The sequence below is a fragment of the Terrapene carolina genome, unplaced genomic scaffold (genome assembly GCF_002925995.2).
Source record: "Terrapene carolina triunguis isolate 2854851 unplaced genomic scaffold, T_m_triunguis-2.0 Scaffold95, whole genome shotgun sequence".
Taxonomy (NCBI): Eukaryota; Metazoa; Chordata; order Testudines; family Emydidae; genus Terrapene; species Terrapene triunguis.
The window spans coordinates 39,693,542-39,712,292 of NW_020664446.1; the positions used below are offsets into that span (position 1 = coordinate 39,693,542).

General features: G+C 40.7%; 1 protein-coding gene across 2 annotated transcripts; it reads left to right on the top strand.

Moving 5' to 3' along the window:
- Positions 1-285: 285 nt before the first annotated feature.
- ECD (ecdysoneless cell cycle regulator) lies at positions 286-15,342 on the top strand. Of its 2 annotated transcripts, none has more exons than XM_024201896.2 (13): positions 286-642; positions 2,028-2,145; positions 3,810-3,897; positions 5,568-5,746; positions 6,537-6,729; positions 7,591-7,719; positions 8,979-9,104; positions 11,066-11,148; positions 11,240-11,343; positions 11,792-11,975; positions 13,385-13,452; positions 13,534-13,751; positions 14,348-15,342. In XM_024201896.2, the coding sequence occupies exons 1-13, from the start codon at positions 438-440 to the stop codon at positions 14,588-14,590; spliced, it is 1,938 nt and encodes a 645-aa protein (XP_024057664.2). In that variant the 5' UTR covers positions 286-437; the 3' UTR covers positions 14,591-15,342. The 2 variants fall into 2 exon arrangements, with proteins under 2 accessions (XP_024057664.2, XP_024057665.2); XM_024201897.2 differs by having other exon boundaries at positions 13,540-13,751.
- The last annotated feature ends 3,409 nt before the right edge of the window (positions 15,343-18,751 follow it).

The following is an 18,751-nucleotide window of genomic DNA, read 5'->3' on the forward strand; positions in this document are numbered from 1 at the left end:
GATTAGCCCTGCGCGGAGAAGGGCAGCGGGACCCGCGTCCCTTCTGTGGCTGTGATGGGGGCCGCGTGGGGGTGGAGGTTGGTGACAGGCCAGTGTCTCTTTCGGGGATGACCGTGATGTGTGTCTGTGGCACCCGTTGCCGTGGCTCTGGATACAGATTGCCTGAAATAGGGCTGAGTTCTCCTGTTTATACTTCTTTTGGGACAACTTTTAAGGCTTCTCTCTGCTGTAGAATTGGTTTGTTCCATAGAGTAAATAAAGGGTTTTCTTATCAGATGTGACTGGCTGGGGCAATGTAGAAGAGTGTCAGGAATGTTTTGAATTGATAACATGGCTGAATATATCATTTTGGAGGATGGGTTACTTAATATTTACTGGTTTTGAATGATTGAATCTATTTGGTTTGTTTTTTGAAGGACACTTTCTAAAAGTTCAGAATGGAAGGGGAGCTGAGATTGGCAACTGTAGAGGATGCAGTGCAGTACCAACTCTTTCTGATACCTCTTGAACCAGGTGACCCAGACCAACACAGAGAAGTTCTTCAGCAGTACATTGAGAGGATATTGGTCCAGTTTGCACCAATATTAGTTTCTTATATCTGGCAAAATCAACCTTTTAATCTCAAATACAAACCTACTAAAGGTAAAACTACTGCATTTGTTTTCATCTGGTCTAGGGTTGGATTTCCATCTGCTTAGTGACTGGCTACTACTATGAAAATAAAATATGCTGGTGGTATTACTGAGTGATGTCTGTATATCTTTGGGCCCAAGAGGAGGAGAAACTGAAGCTGTTATGAGTTTGTTCACTGAAAACTCAGTTTTTTTTATAATATTGTTAGTTTAACCCCTTTCCTCGAGTGAAAAGTTGCAAATCATTCTCCATATTTTGTTGTGTTGGTACTGCAGTTCTCACTAAGGTTGCCTGCTGTTTATCTTGCTTTCTTTCTGTTTGATATTGCTGTTAACAGAACTACTAGCACAAAACATTCACCATTTCAACTACTGAGTCATGTTCTGTCCCATTTCTCCCCACCCCCAATTATACTATATAGTGCAGCATTTCTCAAACTGGGGTCCCCAAGGGTACTCCAGGGGGTCCGTGGGCCCTGCTGATCAACTCCTCCCCCTCCCTCTATTTCCCGGAGCCTACTGAAGCCAACCCGGGAGATTTTAGGTGCTAAAAGTCCAGCGGGGCTAAAGCAGGCTCCCTGCCTGCTCTGGGTCCGCGCTACTCCAGGAAGTGGCCAGCGGGGGTCTCTGCGTGCTGCCCCCGCCCCAAGTGCCGACTCTGCAGCTTCCATTAGCTGGGAACTGTAGCCAATGGGAGCTGTGGGGGCAGTGCTTGTGGGCAGGGTCAGCGCTTGGAGACACCCCCGCCCCTCCCCGCCCCCCCGGCCGTCCCGCCTAAGAACCACTGCCAGAGAGATGTGCTGGTTGCTTTCGGGAGATGCCCGAGGTAAGCGCCGCCTGACCAGAGCCTGCAACCCTCACCCCCCCCACACCCCAGCCCAAAGCCCACACCCAACCTCCCTTCCAGAGCCCGCACCCCCTCCTGTACCCAAACTCCCACCCAGAGCCTGCATCCCGCATCTCCTCCTGCCCCAGCCTGGTGAAAGTGAGTGAGGGTGGGGGAGAGCGAGCAACGGAGGGAGCGGGAGGGAGGCCTGGGGGGAAGAGGTAGAGTGGGGGCGGGGCCTGGGGCTGAGCAGGGCAGGGGGAGCTTGGGGATCCCTGAAAAATTATAAATCAAAATGGGGGTCCTCGGGTTGCTAAAGTTTGAGAACCGCTGACATAGTGAATAGATTGAAACAACGAGTAGTCTGGTGGCACCTTAAAGATTAACAGATTTATTTGGGCATTAGTCTTTAAGGTGCCACCGGACTCCTCGTTGTTTTTGTGCGTACAGACTAACACGGCTACTCCTCTGATACATAGTGAATAGATTGACCATGTTTTACAGACCATTAATAGAGATGATACTGCTTAACTTCTGTCTTGAATTCTTTTTTTAATCCCTCCTCCCAGGAGATATCCCTGCACATATTGGTGGTGTGACTAAATTTGGGGATAATATTGAAGATGAATGGTTTATTGTGTACCTCATACAGCAAATAACAAAGAAGTTTCCAGAATTAGCAGCAAGGTATCTCTAACACATTTTCAGTGTTTTGTGAAACTGTAAATTAAAGACTTTTAAGCTCCTTCAATGACAGCTATTGCTGTACTCTAAACCTCACCAGGATAATATTAGATTGCTTTTTCAAAAACACTTTTCTGTTGTCAAGATGGGGAAAACAAAAGACAAATAACTTTTCCTTCTAAAACAGCTTGAAAGTGTTAACTGGAGTCTTACCATTACTTCAGTACATGTAGGCTGGATCACAGGTCTACACTTAAAACGCTGCGTCGGCGCAGCTGCATTGCTTAAGTGAAGATGCTCCTATGCTGATGGGAGAGCTTTTCCTGTTAGCATAGTTAATCCACCTTCTCAAGAGGCAATGGCTATGTCAATGGGAGAAACTCTCTCATCAACATAACACTGTCTACATGGGGAGTTAGGTCAATATAACTACGTCACTCGGGTGTGGATTTTTTACACCCTGGAGCAACATACTTATACCAATATAGGTCTGTAATGTAGACCTGGCCCCAGTGTTCGTGTCAGACATCTGAGTTTGTGAAGTATTTATTGAAAATAGAAATCATTGTAGTGGCTTTGTACTAATGGGTTCTTGTCATATAGGAGAAAGTAAGGGAAAAGAGATTAGCAGTTGAGTTGCCCACTGTTAGTATGTTCAGAAAAGTACACAAGTAATTTGTCTCTTTTGCTGGTCTTTCTATAGACTGTTCATTGAGGGCCCAATTCAGCAAAGTGCGTAATCGTGTGCTTAATTTTAAGCACATGCATAGTCCCTTTGAACTTAGTTAAGCATGTGCTTAAGTGCTTTGGTGTACCAGGGCCTGAGGGACAATACGAATCTCTGTAGTTTGAATTTTAGGATTACTATATAACAATATCTTCTTAATTTTAAATTTTACTCTCCTCTAGGATAGATGAAATAAAAGTGCCTTTTAGGGTGACCAGAATACAATATAGTTAGTGCTTGACATTGCAGCATCTGTGTGTAGAAATAATATTCCCCCAGTCTTGTTCTTAATTATGTTTCTATATAAACTGTACTTGAGCATATTGCATGTTTCCAATCTTTTCCTAATACACCTTTACCCCGATATAACGTGACCTGATATAACGCAGTAAAGCAGTGCTCCGGGGGGGTGGGGCTGCGCACTCCAGTGGATCAAAGCAAGATAGGTGAAACTGCGTTATATCAAAAACGCGGTAAGATTTTTTGGCTCCCAAGGACAGCGTTATATCGAGGTAGAGGTGTACATGGCCCTAAGAAATGAGTCCTATTCTTGTTCATAATACAAATGTGACTAAAAATTTTGCAGACCTCGTAACTTACTATCAATGAAAGAACTCGTTCAAGTGGAGGAAACATTAGGTGACTTCCATATAGGAACATGCAAAAAAAAATTCCTGGAAACCCTATTTAAGGCTGCTACCAAGTAAAAGGGGAAATGCCTTTCCTAAAAGGAGCAGGCATCTGAAACCTCTAACCATGTAATGGTACATTTCTGTCTTATTTTAGAGGCTTAAGAGGGAAAAAAATCTTTAACAATGAATGTGGGGTTTTTTTTTTTAAAGTGATGAAGCCCCCTTTCACTGAAACAATAACTGATAATTATTTGTCATTGTGTTATACAGGGCCATGTTTAATAAGACACTGATTTCTATTTGGTTAGGGTTGATGACAATGATGGTGAGTTCCTGCTGATAGAAGCAGCTGACTTCCTCCCAAAGTGGTTAACACCTGAAAATAGTGCCAATCGGGTAGGTGAAATTGTCATGCAAGTGGGCAGGTGACTCAATGATGTATTGAGTTCATTGCAGTATTCTTTTACCCCTGCAGACTTAAAATCAAATCCCAGCTTAAGCTACAAATGAAATTAGTTGACCTGTCTTATTCTCCTACCTCCATCGCAAATCTACACTTGGCACATTGTTTGTAAAGGCATCTCTGGACTGAACCAGAGTCTTGTGATCAGCTGCTTGAGCTCTTTGACCACAGTCTACCCTTCTTCTGTTCTGTTTTTTAATAACTATGCCTACCATGAAAACTTACTACAGGCTTAGCAGTTGAACACATTATGTGTTCTAACATACCATTCATTTGAAGCTATACATGTCATCTAAATTTGTTAGTAAGAAATATTCTCTAGTAGTTAAGCAAGTGTGATTACCCAGCATACTTTTTCCTCACAAAATGGTTCTATCACACAGACCATGCTTAAAATTTTTGTTTTACCATTAAAGTTACCGGAACTTCTGGGTACATAATATCAATATTACATAAAACTGTGTAAATGCTGATGTAGCCTGTGTATGGCACTACTGATATTATATAATCAGTAAATATAAGTGAGTGTCTTGGCAGCACTTAGTTTAAATGACAGGATGGAATGATACTTATTGGCAGGGCTGTTTTTTCTCCTGAATGCTCTTTATTTGGAAAAAAACAAAACAAAAACACCCCACAAACAAACAAAAACCACACAACCTTCTTTGGATATATAGAGCTATTTTAGCTCCTTTACAAGGAGATCAAAAGTGCTTTACAAATGTTCAGCAAGGAGAGAGAAGTGTTCTCTGTTCTACAGATGGGGAAACTGAGGGCTGGTCTACACTGGGGGGGGATTGATCCAAGATACGCAACTTCAGCTACGCGAATAGCGTAGCTGAAGTCGAAGTATCTTGGATCGAATTACCTGGGGTCCAGACGGCGTGGGATCGATGGCCGCGGCTCCCCCGTCGACTGCGCTACCGCCGCTCGCTCTGGTGGAGTTCTGGAGTCGACGGTGAGCGCGTTCGGGGATCGATATATCGCGTCTTAACAAGACCCGATATATCGATCCCGGATAAATCGATTGCTACCTGCCGATACGGCGGGTAGTGAAGACGTACCCTGAGACACAGAGCGATTACACAGCCAGGCAGTGTCAGTACTGAGATTTGATCCTAAGCCTTCCTACCTCCTTTCTCTAAGTGAGGAGACCTCTGATAGAAGACCAAGCATGCTATTTGTGCTGTTAAAGAAACTGAAATAAATTAAAAATTCATTTGACTGGACCTGTTGCTGTCAGAATTGTTCTGAATCAATGATTGAGTCATGAGTCGTCACTGCACCCAATGAGGCTCTCTGAATAATTACCTCCTTTCCTCAACTTCTGCTTCTTGCATCAATTCTCTTCTCATACTCCTAATTTCTAATGTGTTCTCTGTAGTTTGGAGAAATCCAAAAAAGTCCATCTAATAGATAAATTCATTAATCTATGTGTGAATATAGATGTTCCTTCTGATGTGCCATTTTGATCCTCTCTAACCATCCCTTCACATGGAGAATGTTTTTGTAACTATGTATAAATTCACCAGTCATTCATTAATTAAGACCGCTATGGAACACTAGCAAAATTTTGCCTAATGAACACGTTACATTTTGTCAGGTTTTTTTCCACCAAGGAGAATTGTGCATCATCCCACAGCCAAAGACTCCTGGAGAGGAGCCTTGGCTACCTGACACCAATCCAACAATCCTGCAGACATTAATGCTATTGTCTGCACACCCAGAGGACTTCCTGGCCACAAAATCTATTAGAACAGCAGTATATAAACGCATCAGTGGGTATGTGGATTATTTTTTCTGATATTCTTTACCAGAATGTTCTGATACTGAGCTGTCTAGGGAACTTACCTCCCGTATCTAAGTATCCATGGTATCTAAACCATTTTCCTGTTAACTATGATGAGGTTACTCCTATCCTGACAGATCTGTGCTAATTTCTTTGGCATTCTTATGAGGGGGACCCTAACAACGCTAGGCCCGTACACTATATTCTGATCTCAGCACTGACACCTCAGTGGTTCAGGGCTAAATTCCAGTCTTTTTCAAAAGGACAACACTATTTCTTCATTCGACTTCCAGGAAGGCTGACAGCAATTTGGGCCTTTCCATAGAAGTGTGTGTCTGGGCTCTCAGCTGAGAGACGGAAGTAGAATGTCCTTCAGACCATCAACTTGCATTCAGGAATGGTCAGTAAGGGTCACTGGATTCGTGGTAGAAATTCCTTCACAGAAGATGAAACTAGGGCTGAGCAAAATGACTGTAATTTGACTCCTCTGCTTATTACAAAGAAGCTATACAGCTAGCTTGTTGGGCTAGTTCAAAATGATGCATTTCCCCAAAATGGGGGGTGGGGAATGGGATTTCACTGATCTTGTCAAAAAAGCTTGGCTATGCAAGTCTCTTGTAGAAACATTGCAGAAACATTATTGACTAGTATTCTAATTTGATTTCAGAGTATTTTAATAATCTGGCATAATGTACATTCTGATATTAAATGAAAGAGGAAACAGGCCTATATTAAATGGCTGGTCATGTCTGTAGTATATTGTTTGTATTTTGCCGGCCACAGGTATCCTGAGAAAGTCCAGGCCTCCCTTCACCAAGCCCACTGTTACCTTCCAGTGGGCATTGTGGTAGTGCTGAAGCATCGCCCTGCACTGGTAGCTGCAGCAGTCCAGGCCTTTTATCTGCGAGATCCCATTGACTTACAAGCATGTCGTCCTTTCAAAACTTTCTTGCCCAACACACGTGTTATGACTTCAGTAAGTGATCTTTCTGCCTGTAACTTATTGCCATTCTACTGACTGCTTGATTGATGGATATACTGTTTGTTCTGTTTCAGAGTAGCAGCCGTGTTAGTCTGTATCCGCAAAAAGAACAGGAGTACTTGTGGCACCTTAGAGACTAACAAATTTATTTGAGCATAAGCTTTCGTGGGCTACAGCCCACTTCTTCGGATGCCACAAGTACTCCTGTTCTTTTTGTTTGTTCTGTAGTCATGTTAGGAAATGTATGGCTTTCAATTTTAAAACAGTATGTTTGCTAATTAATTTTTCTTGAGGGCAGTCATGAATTACTGTTTGCTTTAGGAATGTTGTGTCTTGCCACTATATAGTCAAACAGTAATGGGAACTAGATGATTATAGACTATAAAAAGTTTTGTGCCATCCTTCCCCAAAGCAACCCTAAAATTAGAAAAAGTCTAAATTCCTTTTATCTATGCTTTCTTTCTCTTTCTGCCCCAATAACTAGGGGAAACTCCTTTTTCAAACCTTATTGGGCAGGGTGGATGGTACTTTGCCACTCTTTTTTTTTTCTTCCTTCCATTGCTCCCAACCCCATTCTTCACCAGAGTGAGGCCTCTAAGCAGCCACGTGCTGACTTTATTTATACAATAAGGCCTCACTGAAGTCATCCAGCTCCCAGAAGGAGGATATTGGAATTATGACATAAAAATGGGGGGGAAATCACCAATCTTTAATTAACATTGTAAGTGTTACTTTTAACAACTGCAGGTGTAAAATAAAATTCAGACAAAAATATGGCTTTTTATTTAAGTTGGTATCTCTTCTAGAAAATCATGCTACAATATGTATATTTATTTTTAATTTTGATATTTACAGGTCACATTCACTAAATGTTTATATGCACAATTAATGCAGCAGAAGTTTGTTCCAGACAGACGCAGTGGATATACATTGCCTTCTCCTGTACACCATCAATACAAAGCACATGAGCTAGGCATGAAACTGGTAATGTCTTTTTTACGTCTCCTACGCTTATGTTTTGTTTTTGTTTTCCCCTCTAGTTCATATTTTGCGGGGTGGTTGAATCATTAGGGGTGCCTCTTTATTTTCCCCTGGCTTGCTTACAGAGAGAACTTGGAGCCAAACAGCAACTTACATCCCCAAAAGGATGCTGTATCAGACAGCTGTAGAGGACTGTTTTTACAGATTGGGCACGGGTATTTCCTCCAAGTACTTACCCTTTAAGTAAATCCATTCCTTTTTCTCAAACTTTACTCTCTCCCTCCCCCAATCTCAATCTAGTTCCCAGCTATGCTTCTCCCAAGTCATTAAAGAGAATCTTCCACTCTTCTTGCAGGAGTCTTGTCTGTCCTAGAAAAATAGGAACCCATAACTGGTTACTAGTGCATCTCCTCCACTGGAAGTTGTACCAGAAGGATCCAGATATTCTTACCACCATATTGTCTTTGTTGAAAAACTAAGTTTTATTCTAGGAAAATGGAAATGAGACCTTTGCGAAGATGAAAGATCTCCTTTGTCCTTGCAGCCCAGGAGAAATAGATGGGCCTCCTCTTGAAGCCTGTCAACACATCTTAATCATTTGTTAGGATTGCTGCTGAGTGTCATGGGCAGGGATCCTACTTTTCCATGATAAAAACCCCAAAATGCTCTGATTTAAAAAAAATCCCATAAAAATCCGTCTTTTTCTGCAATTGAAATGAATTGCTGAACTTTAGTTTCTCTAGCCACAATATATATAGATATCAGTTGAACACAATGTTTTATTGATATATTTACAATTTTTAAGGTGACAGCCAAAGACCTGCCACCCAGGGCTGACAGTCCAAGCCCTACCTATTTCTCCTGATTATCTGAATTTTTGATTATCCGATCTGGCCCCAGTCCCAGTTAGATCAGATAATTGGGGTTCTACTAATAAATATATATAATATCGTTTCCCACAAAATGTAAAGAACTAAAGGATTCTCTGTTTAAAAAAAAAAAAAAATTCCACTTTTTTCCTTGCAGCAAATGGATTTCTAGGATCCCTGGTCATGGGCCACCTCCTTGCTATTCTGGAAGTTGAGAACTCTGCCTCTGCGGTACTCTGAGGCAATCATGTCCCAGGGAGCAGGCATCAAATCATTTATCTCGTGACCGAGTCAGGAGCTTACCACTACTGAGTTCTTTGTGCAGTCATTTAAAGCGAACTTCAACAAACGTGTCATATTTAAGAACCTATGTTTCCTGCATCTCTTATATAGGCTCATGGCTTTGAAATATTATGCTCCAAGTGCAATACAGTTTCTCCTGATTCCAAGAGGCAAGTATTAAACACCCCCTTTTGGGCCAGTTTCCTCAACAGCCTGAAGACAAATAATTATTTCAAGGTAAGGAACTGTCTGTCTCTCTTTGTATAACTCAGGAAAAACAAAACCAGCTTTCAAATTTCGGGCAGAATTTACAGCAGATTTTAGGTAGAGGCTGAGGGACATAATTCCTCTCATCATGAAAGATAACCTCATGTCATGGGAGAGACCACTCCTAAATTCTGTATACAGTACCTTTTCTTTCCCTTCCTCTACCCCACCAAATAGTTTAGAATAAAATGTCTTTACAAATGAAAAGACATTGTAGGATTTGGGGATGAGCTCCTACCTACCATGAATGAGAGGATAGACTTGAAGGAAGCCAAAATTACAAGTGCTGTTACATGCAAGTGCTTTTATTTGTATATATTGAAAACAATAATATGAAATAGTAAATGTATTGGGAATATAGTTTTGTAATGATTTTGTTTCACAAATCAAATATACTTAAATTCCACACTTGGAATTTAACATCATGCACGCTGATCCCTCTGGTCTTCTGCAGCTGATGATTTAAAAAAACCAAAACAAACAAACAAAAAAACCTCTCCTAATTCTGACCTGTCATTCCTTGGCTTATAGTTTAAGTTGACAACTCCTAACCTTTTTAGAATGTTTGCAAAATATTATTAAATGGAAAAAAAGTACATTCCTTCAACGGCACACTTACGAATGAAAATGTGCAAACATCAGGAAATTCATCTGTGGTTCTCACAGCAGCTGTACCCTGCCTCTTTTTTGTTATATATTAATATATTCAGTGTGGTGGCTGCTGTGGGAACCATAACTTTGCATTTCCTGGTTTCTTTGTGTGTAAGATCAACTATATTGCTGCATAACATTTTTTGGCATGTTTTCTTTGCTTTTTAATTCATGCCCTACTATTAGCAAAACGTATGCCCATTTTCTGCCCTCTACTTTGTGTGTAATTGGGGAAAGTAGTATAATTTACCTCATTGTTGCTAGAGAGACTAGATGCATGAGGTAATATCTGTGTAATCTCAAAAACTTGTCTCTTTCACCAATAGAAGTTGGTCCAATAATAGATTTACCTCACCTGACTTGTCTCTCTAGTATTCTAGGACCAACACTGCTACAATAACACTACAAACCACCATTGTTACGGTCACTGCTTAATTGCTCCTGTTTACTCCAGGCTGCACTAAGTAGGATTTGTTCCTAAAGAGCCAGTATATGCCAACCAATAACTTGGGCCCTACCAAATTCAAGGCCCATTTTGGTCAATTTCACCGTCAGAGGATTTTAAAAATAATAAATTTCATGATTTCAGCTATTTACATCTGAAATTTCACGGTGTTGTAACTGTAGGGGTCCTGACCCATAAAGGAGGTTTTTGGGTTTGTTTGGGGTTTTTTTTGGGGGGGGGGGGGGGTTACAAGGTTATTGTAGGGGGGTTGTGATACCGCTACCCTGATTTCAGTGCTGCTGCTGGTGGCAGCGCTGCCCTCAGAGCTGAGCAGCTGGAGAGCAGCAGCTGCTGGCTAGAAGCCCAGCTCTGAAGGCAGAGCAGCCACCAGCAGCAGTGCAGAAGTAAGGATGGTATGGTATGGTATTGCTACCCTTCTGCACTGCTACCTACAGAGCTGGGCCCTCAGTCAGCAGCTGCCACTCTTCGGCCACCCTGTTATGAAGGCAGCAGCACAGAAGTAAGGATAAAATAACCTTGTGACCCCCCTGCAATTCCCTTTTGGATCAGGACCCCCAGTTTGAGAAACGCTGGTCTCCCCTGTAAAATCTGTACAGTATAGGGTAAAAGCACACAAAAGACCAGATTTCACGGTTCGTAACGCATTTTTCATGGCCAATGAATTTGGTAGGGCCCTACCAATAACTAAGCAAGGAAACTGCATTGTGATATTCATCCCCATTTCACTACTAGTGGCAGTTCCTCTGGACACTGCTATGAAAAGGAAGTTGAGGGAGGATTTGATACACTAGTGTTGATGACCTGTTTTAAATAGGGAGAACTGGAAGGATCTGCTAAGTACCTGGACCAGCTGCATATGGCAGAGAATTACTTCCAGCAGTCTATCAAGCCTGAAAGGTAAGAGTTACTGTAAACTGATATTGTTAATGTCTGTATGTTCAATTAGATTTCATGGGATTTTACAGATGTGGGGGATTTTTTCTTTTAGCTCTGTTGCTATGAGTCCAGGTGAAGAAATCTTGACCTTGCTACAGACGTCCTTTGATTTGGATGAACTTGAAAAAGAAGCTGCCAGTCTTCCTCCTGAGGATGGTGAGTGAAGGTAGTGTCATGGGAAATTAGGCACTGCTCTTTATATAACAAATGACTACAGAAGTTCAGTCTCCATGTATATTCAATTTCAGCCTTTGTCCTGAGACTGCCACAAGCTTTTTTGTGATCTTGCTAGTGGAGAACTCTCTTACTAGTTTGGACAACCAGTTTGTTTTGTGTAAGCCACCAAATACGAGCTGGTCTGTTGGCCCAGTGTGATAAAATGGTGCCAGATGTATTTGTCAAATTACCTCTTCCACCAACCCCTTTATAGCTTTTCTCATTATCAAACATTTCAGAATTTCCATATAAAGTATTCATGATTTACAATAAGTAGGCATTGTGTTAACATTCATCTTGCTGATCAATATTTCCCCCATTTTAAAGTGACCGTATTCCAAATTTGATCTTGTAGGTTGACAAATATGCTCCCTTTCTGTTATTTCAGATGATGGTTGGTTGGAGATCTCTCCAGATGATCTGGATCAGATCCTGAGTGAGGCGTCAGGTAGAAATGAGTCAGTTCCTCCCTCAAATGAGGAAGATCAGAAGTATGATTTGGCAGAGGTCACTGAAAGCATGAAGGCTTTTATATCTAAAGTCTCAACACATGAAGGAGCAGAAACTCCATGGTATTTGTTTAAATATCTGGCATGGTGTATGTAGTGCATTGCTCTTTTATCTTGCAACCCTATTAGTAATGCTGCAATTCTGGTAAGGATTCAGCTTTTCAAGCCAGCATAGCTAAGCTTGAGTGATTTGTTAATGTCACTAGAACCCTGAAACAGAATTACATTCTTAGTTTATATACACTTTTATAACATGTTGAACAACATTGGGGCTCTTTGGATTGTATACATCTGAGGATGGTTGTCTTATTGTGTATTGTGAACTTTTCTAACCACAGAGAATTACTAAAAATGTCCCTAATCAGGCTGCACATAGACAAAATTATAATTTATGGCTATGTTGGGCGTGCCAGACCTCTTAAGATGGAGACCATACATTAGCATAATACCTTAGAATTCATAAAGGTAAACATTCCAAGTAAGCAGCGTGGTATCAGTGTGTAACACCTACTTTCTTATATCTAACAAAAATAAGGAAATGCTGCATATTCCAAAACATAGCCCAAAGAGTGAAAAAAATCCTCACTGTGGGTGTTTCAGTATTTTCTCACTTGCTTATTTGACAGTAACACAGCTGCTAAGTTTCTTGTTACACCGAGCAAGATATTCAGCATAAACATTAACAGCCACCTCTTACTTACAAGTAAGTATAAGGTGCAGTGGTGGTTCTGTTTCAGCATTATGGATGTTGAGAATGTGTAGCAAGTCCTTATCTTTAAGAGCTTGAGAGTTGGCTATTTTGAGTGGACTGTTGTGAATTTTTTAAATAGCTATATTAATACTAAGACTAGAAGCATAATCCTACATATGAACATCTATTAACAAATTTAGAGCCTCATCAGTTCCCACTCCCCTTATTTTTACCCACTTTAAAGTGTAAGAACTTGATTTTGATCATGTGTGCAGATGTCTGACACATTCAGAGAAGCTGATTTTTTTTTTTTTTTTTTTTAAGATTCTCTCTCAAACAATATTCTGATCTCATATTTGGATAAATCAAGCCCACGGGTGTTTTCCCCAGGCAGGTCTTCCAAATCCCAGACATTCTCTTGAAGGCTCTGAATAGCATAGCATGCCTCCCCTTCTCCCCAAAAGAATACTGATCATGTCTTCCTTGGGTTGATGGGCACGCAATTCATCCAACAGGGACCAATGTGAGACTCTCACTATCCTCCCCACTCCATGTCAGCTTTCCATGTGCACGACTTTCCATGTCACTCTCAGCACCTGCTGTCCTAGGGCTAAGCCCTTGAACATGGCAGTGTATTGCACTGCCACTAGATCACCAGTCCAACACCCCAAACTTTTCACTCCTAATTCTGCCATGGTTGATGCCAAATGTTCTTGTCCAAGGATACCACACCAGATGTACAAGAGAATGGATTTATGGAGTAATTGTTCTTAAATTTCAGGTCACCTGCTGAGGCCTGTGTCACCTTTGATGTTGACTCTTTTACAAATGCTTTAGACAGAATATTAGGTGAGATCTAGTTTCTTTATTAACTTGCTACTCTGTTTCCTGGCCATCCATATACATTGCATTGACTTGATTTGTATATAGGCGCAGACTCAGAAGAGCTGGACTCAGATGATCTGGATGAGGAGGAGCAGTTTGAGTTCTTGGACAGCGATGAAGACTTGGATTCTGAAGCCCATGGTCAAGAGGAAAAGGCATTGCCAAACAAAATGATAGGAAGTCTCAGATCATACATGGATGACATGGACTGCGAACTGACGCACACCAATGTTGGTAAAAGCTTCGTCACCCCAAGGAAAGTGGTATGTATGCTTTGGGTTTTTGTAATTTATCTCCTTCCGTGAAAGAGGAGGTAGGGAGTAGAATAATAATCTAAGCATACGTGGCTGATGCACATGCTCAGAGATGAGGAACTCTTTCCAAAGAAATATCCTATGTGCAAACAATGTGTGCTGTAGCTATACCACTAGACTGATTCTGTATATAAAAAAGCTAAACTTTTGGCTTCCACAGTAGCTTCAAATCCTGGCTTCATTTCTCTATAATAATTCTCCATATCCTTCTCTTGGGACTTCTTCTTCTGCATGATGATTCTGATAGTGTGATTGTTTGGTTCATGAACTCCTGCCCTCCATGATTGTGTGGGACATACTGGACTTTAACTTGGCTTCTAAACTATCTGCTTAACTCACTTGTGGTGGTTTTTTTTCTCCCCTGCCTTGATTGTGAAGAGTAATTCTGGTAGTTTCATAGATCAGTCTGTGCCTTCCCTGCTGTCTTAGTCAGGAGCTTCTCCCACTATGGTTGCTTTTCACCATGTACCACCAGTGATTGTCATAAAGAACCTACATGTAATCAAATATTTGTCTTTAAAATTTACTCTCTGTATGTGCTACAGGCTAGTTCTGCTAAAGAACCTCTGTCTCGAGATGCTGACTGCGCCTTAGAAGATGATTCTGATGCAGGAGATACTGATTTGACACCTGTGGATGTAGATCTGAACCTAGTGACTAACCTGCTGGAATCATATAGTGCTCAAGCTGGACTTGCAGGACCTGCCTCTAACATCCTACAGAGTATGGGGGTGCATTTACCTGAAAATTCAGACTATAGATGCATTAATAGCAGAGCAACGGATTAATCTGTTATCCTGGTTCAGAGGACAGTTTGTGCTTCTAATCCCATCCTGCAGAGTAGCAGTGGTATAGCAGACACTATGAATGGTTTCAGTACTAAACACTTCAATACGTTTTACGTGGCTTTAGATGTGTGTGCAAAATACTTACCTGATAAAAGTTTGTCTGATCTGTAAAATGCAAAAAGTTGCCTTGGGAATAAAGCACAGTTTTCTCTTGTGCTAGTATATTTTAGAAAAATTGTAAAGATGGTTCTGATTTGAATGAAAATTTCCTATGTCTATTATAAAAGCTGTGTATCCAATATAAAGATCATAATCTAGGTGATACTGGCACTCTGGGAAGACTCCAGGTCTTGCTTTCTTTTTCTTTGCCACTCACAATTTTTTTGTCTCTTTTAGCCATTAATAAATGTTTTATTTTAGTGGCTAAAATGTGGATGAGATGCAGATCCTCTTGAAATGCTGCTATGTTAAGAAGGATATAAGAGAGAGATCACACACCAACAGTAGTACCCTCTTCTGTCTTCTACTTTTTGCTGTTGATATGCACAAACATCTGTCTGCCCAACAAGCATCCACCGACACACACAGTTTCTAAAGTACGAAAGCTTCAGTGTAAGCAGTTTTGATGAGTAGTGAAAACTATACAGATTTCTTCAAATAATGGAGAATTGTAGATTTACCAGCCTGGGTATTTTAATATATTTTTCTATAAGCATTTTTCTAATTTATTTAAATAAAGATATACAAAAGTACAACTTGGTTGCTGTAACTTTTTTTTCCTTTGAAGTTGCACTTATTTTTCTCAGGGCAGTATTGGAAATCCTCAGAATAAAAAACATTTCTCAACACCATTGTATTTGAAAGAAAGCTCGTGACCAAACTTGGCTTTTGTTTATTTGAACTACCTCAAGTGGCTGAAAAATGATTTTGTGCCAACAGTATCTGTATGTGGGCCCAATCTGAACAAGTCTGTCTTGCTTTAATAAAAGTTTAATTGGAAGACATTCAACATTCAGTTTCTATACTGAATTGAAAAGCTTAAAGTTAAATCAGTTAAAGCTAGGTAGCAAACCTTTTAAGTTATGCATATGAAGACTGTCTTATATTCCTCTAGTTATATTTCAAATAAATATATAAAAGGTTCCTCTTTCACTTACTTGTCAAGACTTTGATTCATTTTTCTGTTTAGTTTCCTTAACAGTTAACATAGGCACCTTAATTAGTCTAGGAAAAGCTCCATATTTTGCTTTGGAGATTAGTATGGTCAAACTCTCAAGGAAGCAGAAGCCTGAGTACCGGTCCTAGCAGGCAAGTGAAGGCAGAACTGATTTTCTAAGTACTGTTCTTAAATACATTTGAAAGTCTGAACATAAGTTAGTCACTTGAAATTGCAAATAGATTTTTATTAAAAAAATTTTGTACAAAAATTCTGTCATTTTCTTGATGCTAAAGAAGAGATTAGTAACTGGCTTCTTATACTGCTGATGTTGAATGTCACACCAGTATTCCAGTCACCACCAGCAGGAGGCTTATTAGATCTCTGTTATAAGAGAGGCAACATTGTCCAGTTCCCAGACCAGGTGAGTTGAAAGTTAGAAAGGGAAATTTTTAAATGGTTTAAATTGTCATACTTTCAGTGAAGTCACTGGCTGAGGCTCTGCCACAACCTTGCTGAGATACCTTGGCCTGTGTCTGTTTTCCCATTTGTAAAATTAATAGTTTGCCCACATTTGTAGAGTTTTATGGATCTCTGATAAGATGCTGTAAGTGCCAGTATTTGACTATCTGTACAGGTACAAGGTGAAAAATATTCTAAATTATTAATGGTCAGTGTAAAACACAGAGCAAAACTGCTGCAGTTTCTTCTAGGATCTCCTACTGCTGAGTGTTGTCTTGATTATATCTGTCTTAGTTAAATCCCTGTCATTAAGAATTTTATTTATTCCTACCATTTATATTTATCAACTCTTATACTCATCTCAGGGTGTTGTTACCCACATTAGAATTCAGCATATAAGATTAGTTAAATGCTTTAATAAACATTGCCATCTTGCCTTTTTGACTGTTTTGGAATAATGTACTAAAACATTTTTGCTTTTAATTATAACAAGATTGTAGGGTGAATGAAGTCTGATGGTATCCCAGTATGGTAACCAAATGGGGAGGAACAGTGTTTCTTAACTTTTGCTGTTGAAGTTTTGGATGTGATAAAATTCCCTGGTTCAGTTGAATATCCACTTCAGTTGCAGAAGTACACCTCTACCCCGCTATAACGTTGTCCTCGGGAGCCAAAAAATCTTACCGTGTTATATTGAATTTGCTTTGATCCACCGGAGCGTGCAGCCCCGCCGCCCCCGAGCGCTGCTTTACTGCGTTATAGCTGAATTCGTGTTCTATCGGGTCGCTTTATATCGGGGTAGAGGTGTATGTAGAACTTCTGACAATTTAACTTTTTCCTACTTGTGGCCTGAATCCTGGGACAGATCCTAGCATGAATGGATTAATTAGCCGCAAGCTTGCTATTTTAGGCAGGAAGATACATTATTTATCTTCACTCCTCTTGATGCAGAGCACACTCTAGCAGGATCATAGCCAGCCCACAGTATTCTAATTCCTATTAAGATGTCTAATCTTGGATAATAATTAAGTGATTCAGCTGTTGGGTGGTAATTTAGTTTCCTAACTCACTGGGAGCAAATGTGGGATCTCTTGCAGAAATGGAAGGGAAAATGAGCCTCTTAGAGCTTTATCTACCTGTCTGTGCATGCAGTTTCTCCCAAGTCCCACTGCATCATCAGTACTTTTAGATCAAGTGTGAATCCTCTGTGGCTGGTGTGGGGCTTGCCAGAGTCTCCCTTTTTGAAAATTAAGAAAGGTGGGGGGGGGTTTTGTTTTGTTTTTTGGCTTTGGACTAGCAGAGAGCAAAAACAATCCAGGTAGTCAAATGTGTTCAGTGACAAATATGTGGCTGAAGAAGTCCCAGATTTGGGAGGCTTGCACTACAGGAACCCCAACAGGAGCTGAAAGGCCACCTGGCCAGAGAGGAGCAGCCTGAACTCTAGAGATCACAGGGCAACTTCAGCATCAGCCACTATGGAGATGGGGGAGGACAGTAGCTCCTCCCCCAGCTGGGCTTCTCCCCTCATCTTTGTCATAAGGGTGGAGGAAGCAGTGCTGATTTTTAGATTGCTGCGTTTGGTGGTCACCCAACACCCAGATGAAGTCCCACTAAATAGTCCTTGGCAGCACAGTAGAAGAGACAAAAGTTGAAAAGGCTGAGAGGCAGCAAGATGTAAAGCTGTGGGAAGCTAAAGATTGCTCTGGCATTTGTGTAAATGTAAATATTCTTTAGTGACTTTAAAAAATGGACTTTGTGTGTTTTATGCTCTTCTAATTAAAATTCATTTGGAAGTATTAATTGTAAAAACTTAACAGAGCAACACCCATCCATTCTCAGTACTCAAGAGGCCTCATACCCAGTGTACTCTTATGATAGCCGTATGTCTCTACCAGACTATTCTATGGCTTAATGACAAACATACATGGTAAATATATATTGTATATTTATAAAACTTGGAGAAAGATAGTGAAGAGGTACACACCCTGTTTTGTCCTAAAAATAAATCCCACAGGCTGCAGAAGTTGCAAAATATTTCCACATTTCTTTGGCATACCAAACCATTTTTTTCCTTTTAAGTTTTGACATGTGGACTACGCTGCAATTATGAATTTATCATCTCATCTGTCCGAGCCACTCCTTTTCTTCTTGTCGTTGCCTTATGCTGCCCTGAACTACTCACACTTTGCATCGCCATAATCAGTAGCCATGGTGTGAGTACATTTGTGGGGGTGTGAGAGAGAGAGGGGTGCAGGAGGAGGGATTGAGAAGTTGATGTATGGAAGTAGAGTTTTGTGCACATGAGAAAAACAGGTTGCAGAGGCAGGCTAGAAAACAATAGAAAATGGGAATGAAATGACAAGACTGATCTACACCCGTTCTCTACCTCATTCCTAATTCCCCTTTATTCCAGCAAGTAAAAGAAAGGATGATGAGAGTAAGAGCCAGAAAGAGGGAACCCAGACACCACACATGCAGGGAAAGAATGACGAACAAACCAGCAGAGCTACAGTAAGTTACATTTTAAAGAAAGCTGGATGCCA

What these genes read in the sequence shown, in the direction of transcription:
- ECD (XM_024201896.2), top strand. Translation starts at nt 438, where the DNA reads ATGGAAGGGGAGCTGAGATTGGCAACTGTAGAGGATGCAGTGCAGTAC. An exon ending in GTATATAAACGCATCAGTGG is followed by an intron (nt 5,747 to 6,536) that starts GTATGTGGATTA and finishes TGCCGGCCACAG; the next exon opens with GTATCCTGAGAAAGTCCAGG. An exon ending in TCGTCACCCCAAGGAAAGTG is followed by an intron (nt 13,752 to 14,347) that starts GTATGTATGCTT and finishes TATGTGCTACAG; the next exon opens with GCTAGTTCTGCTAAAGAACC.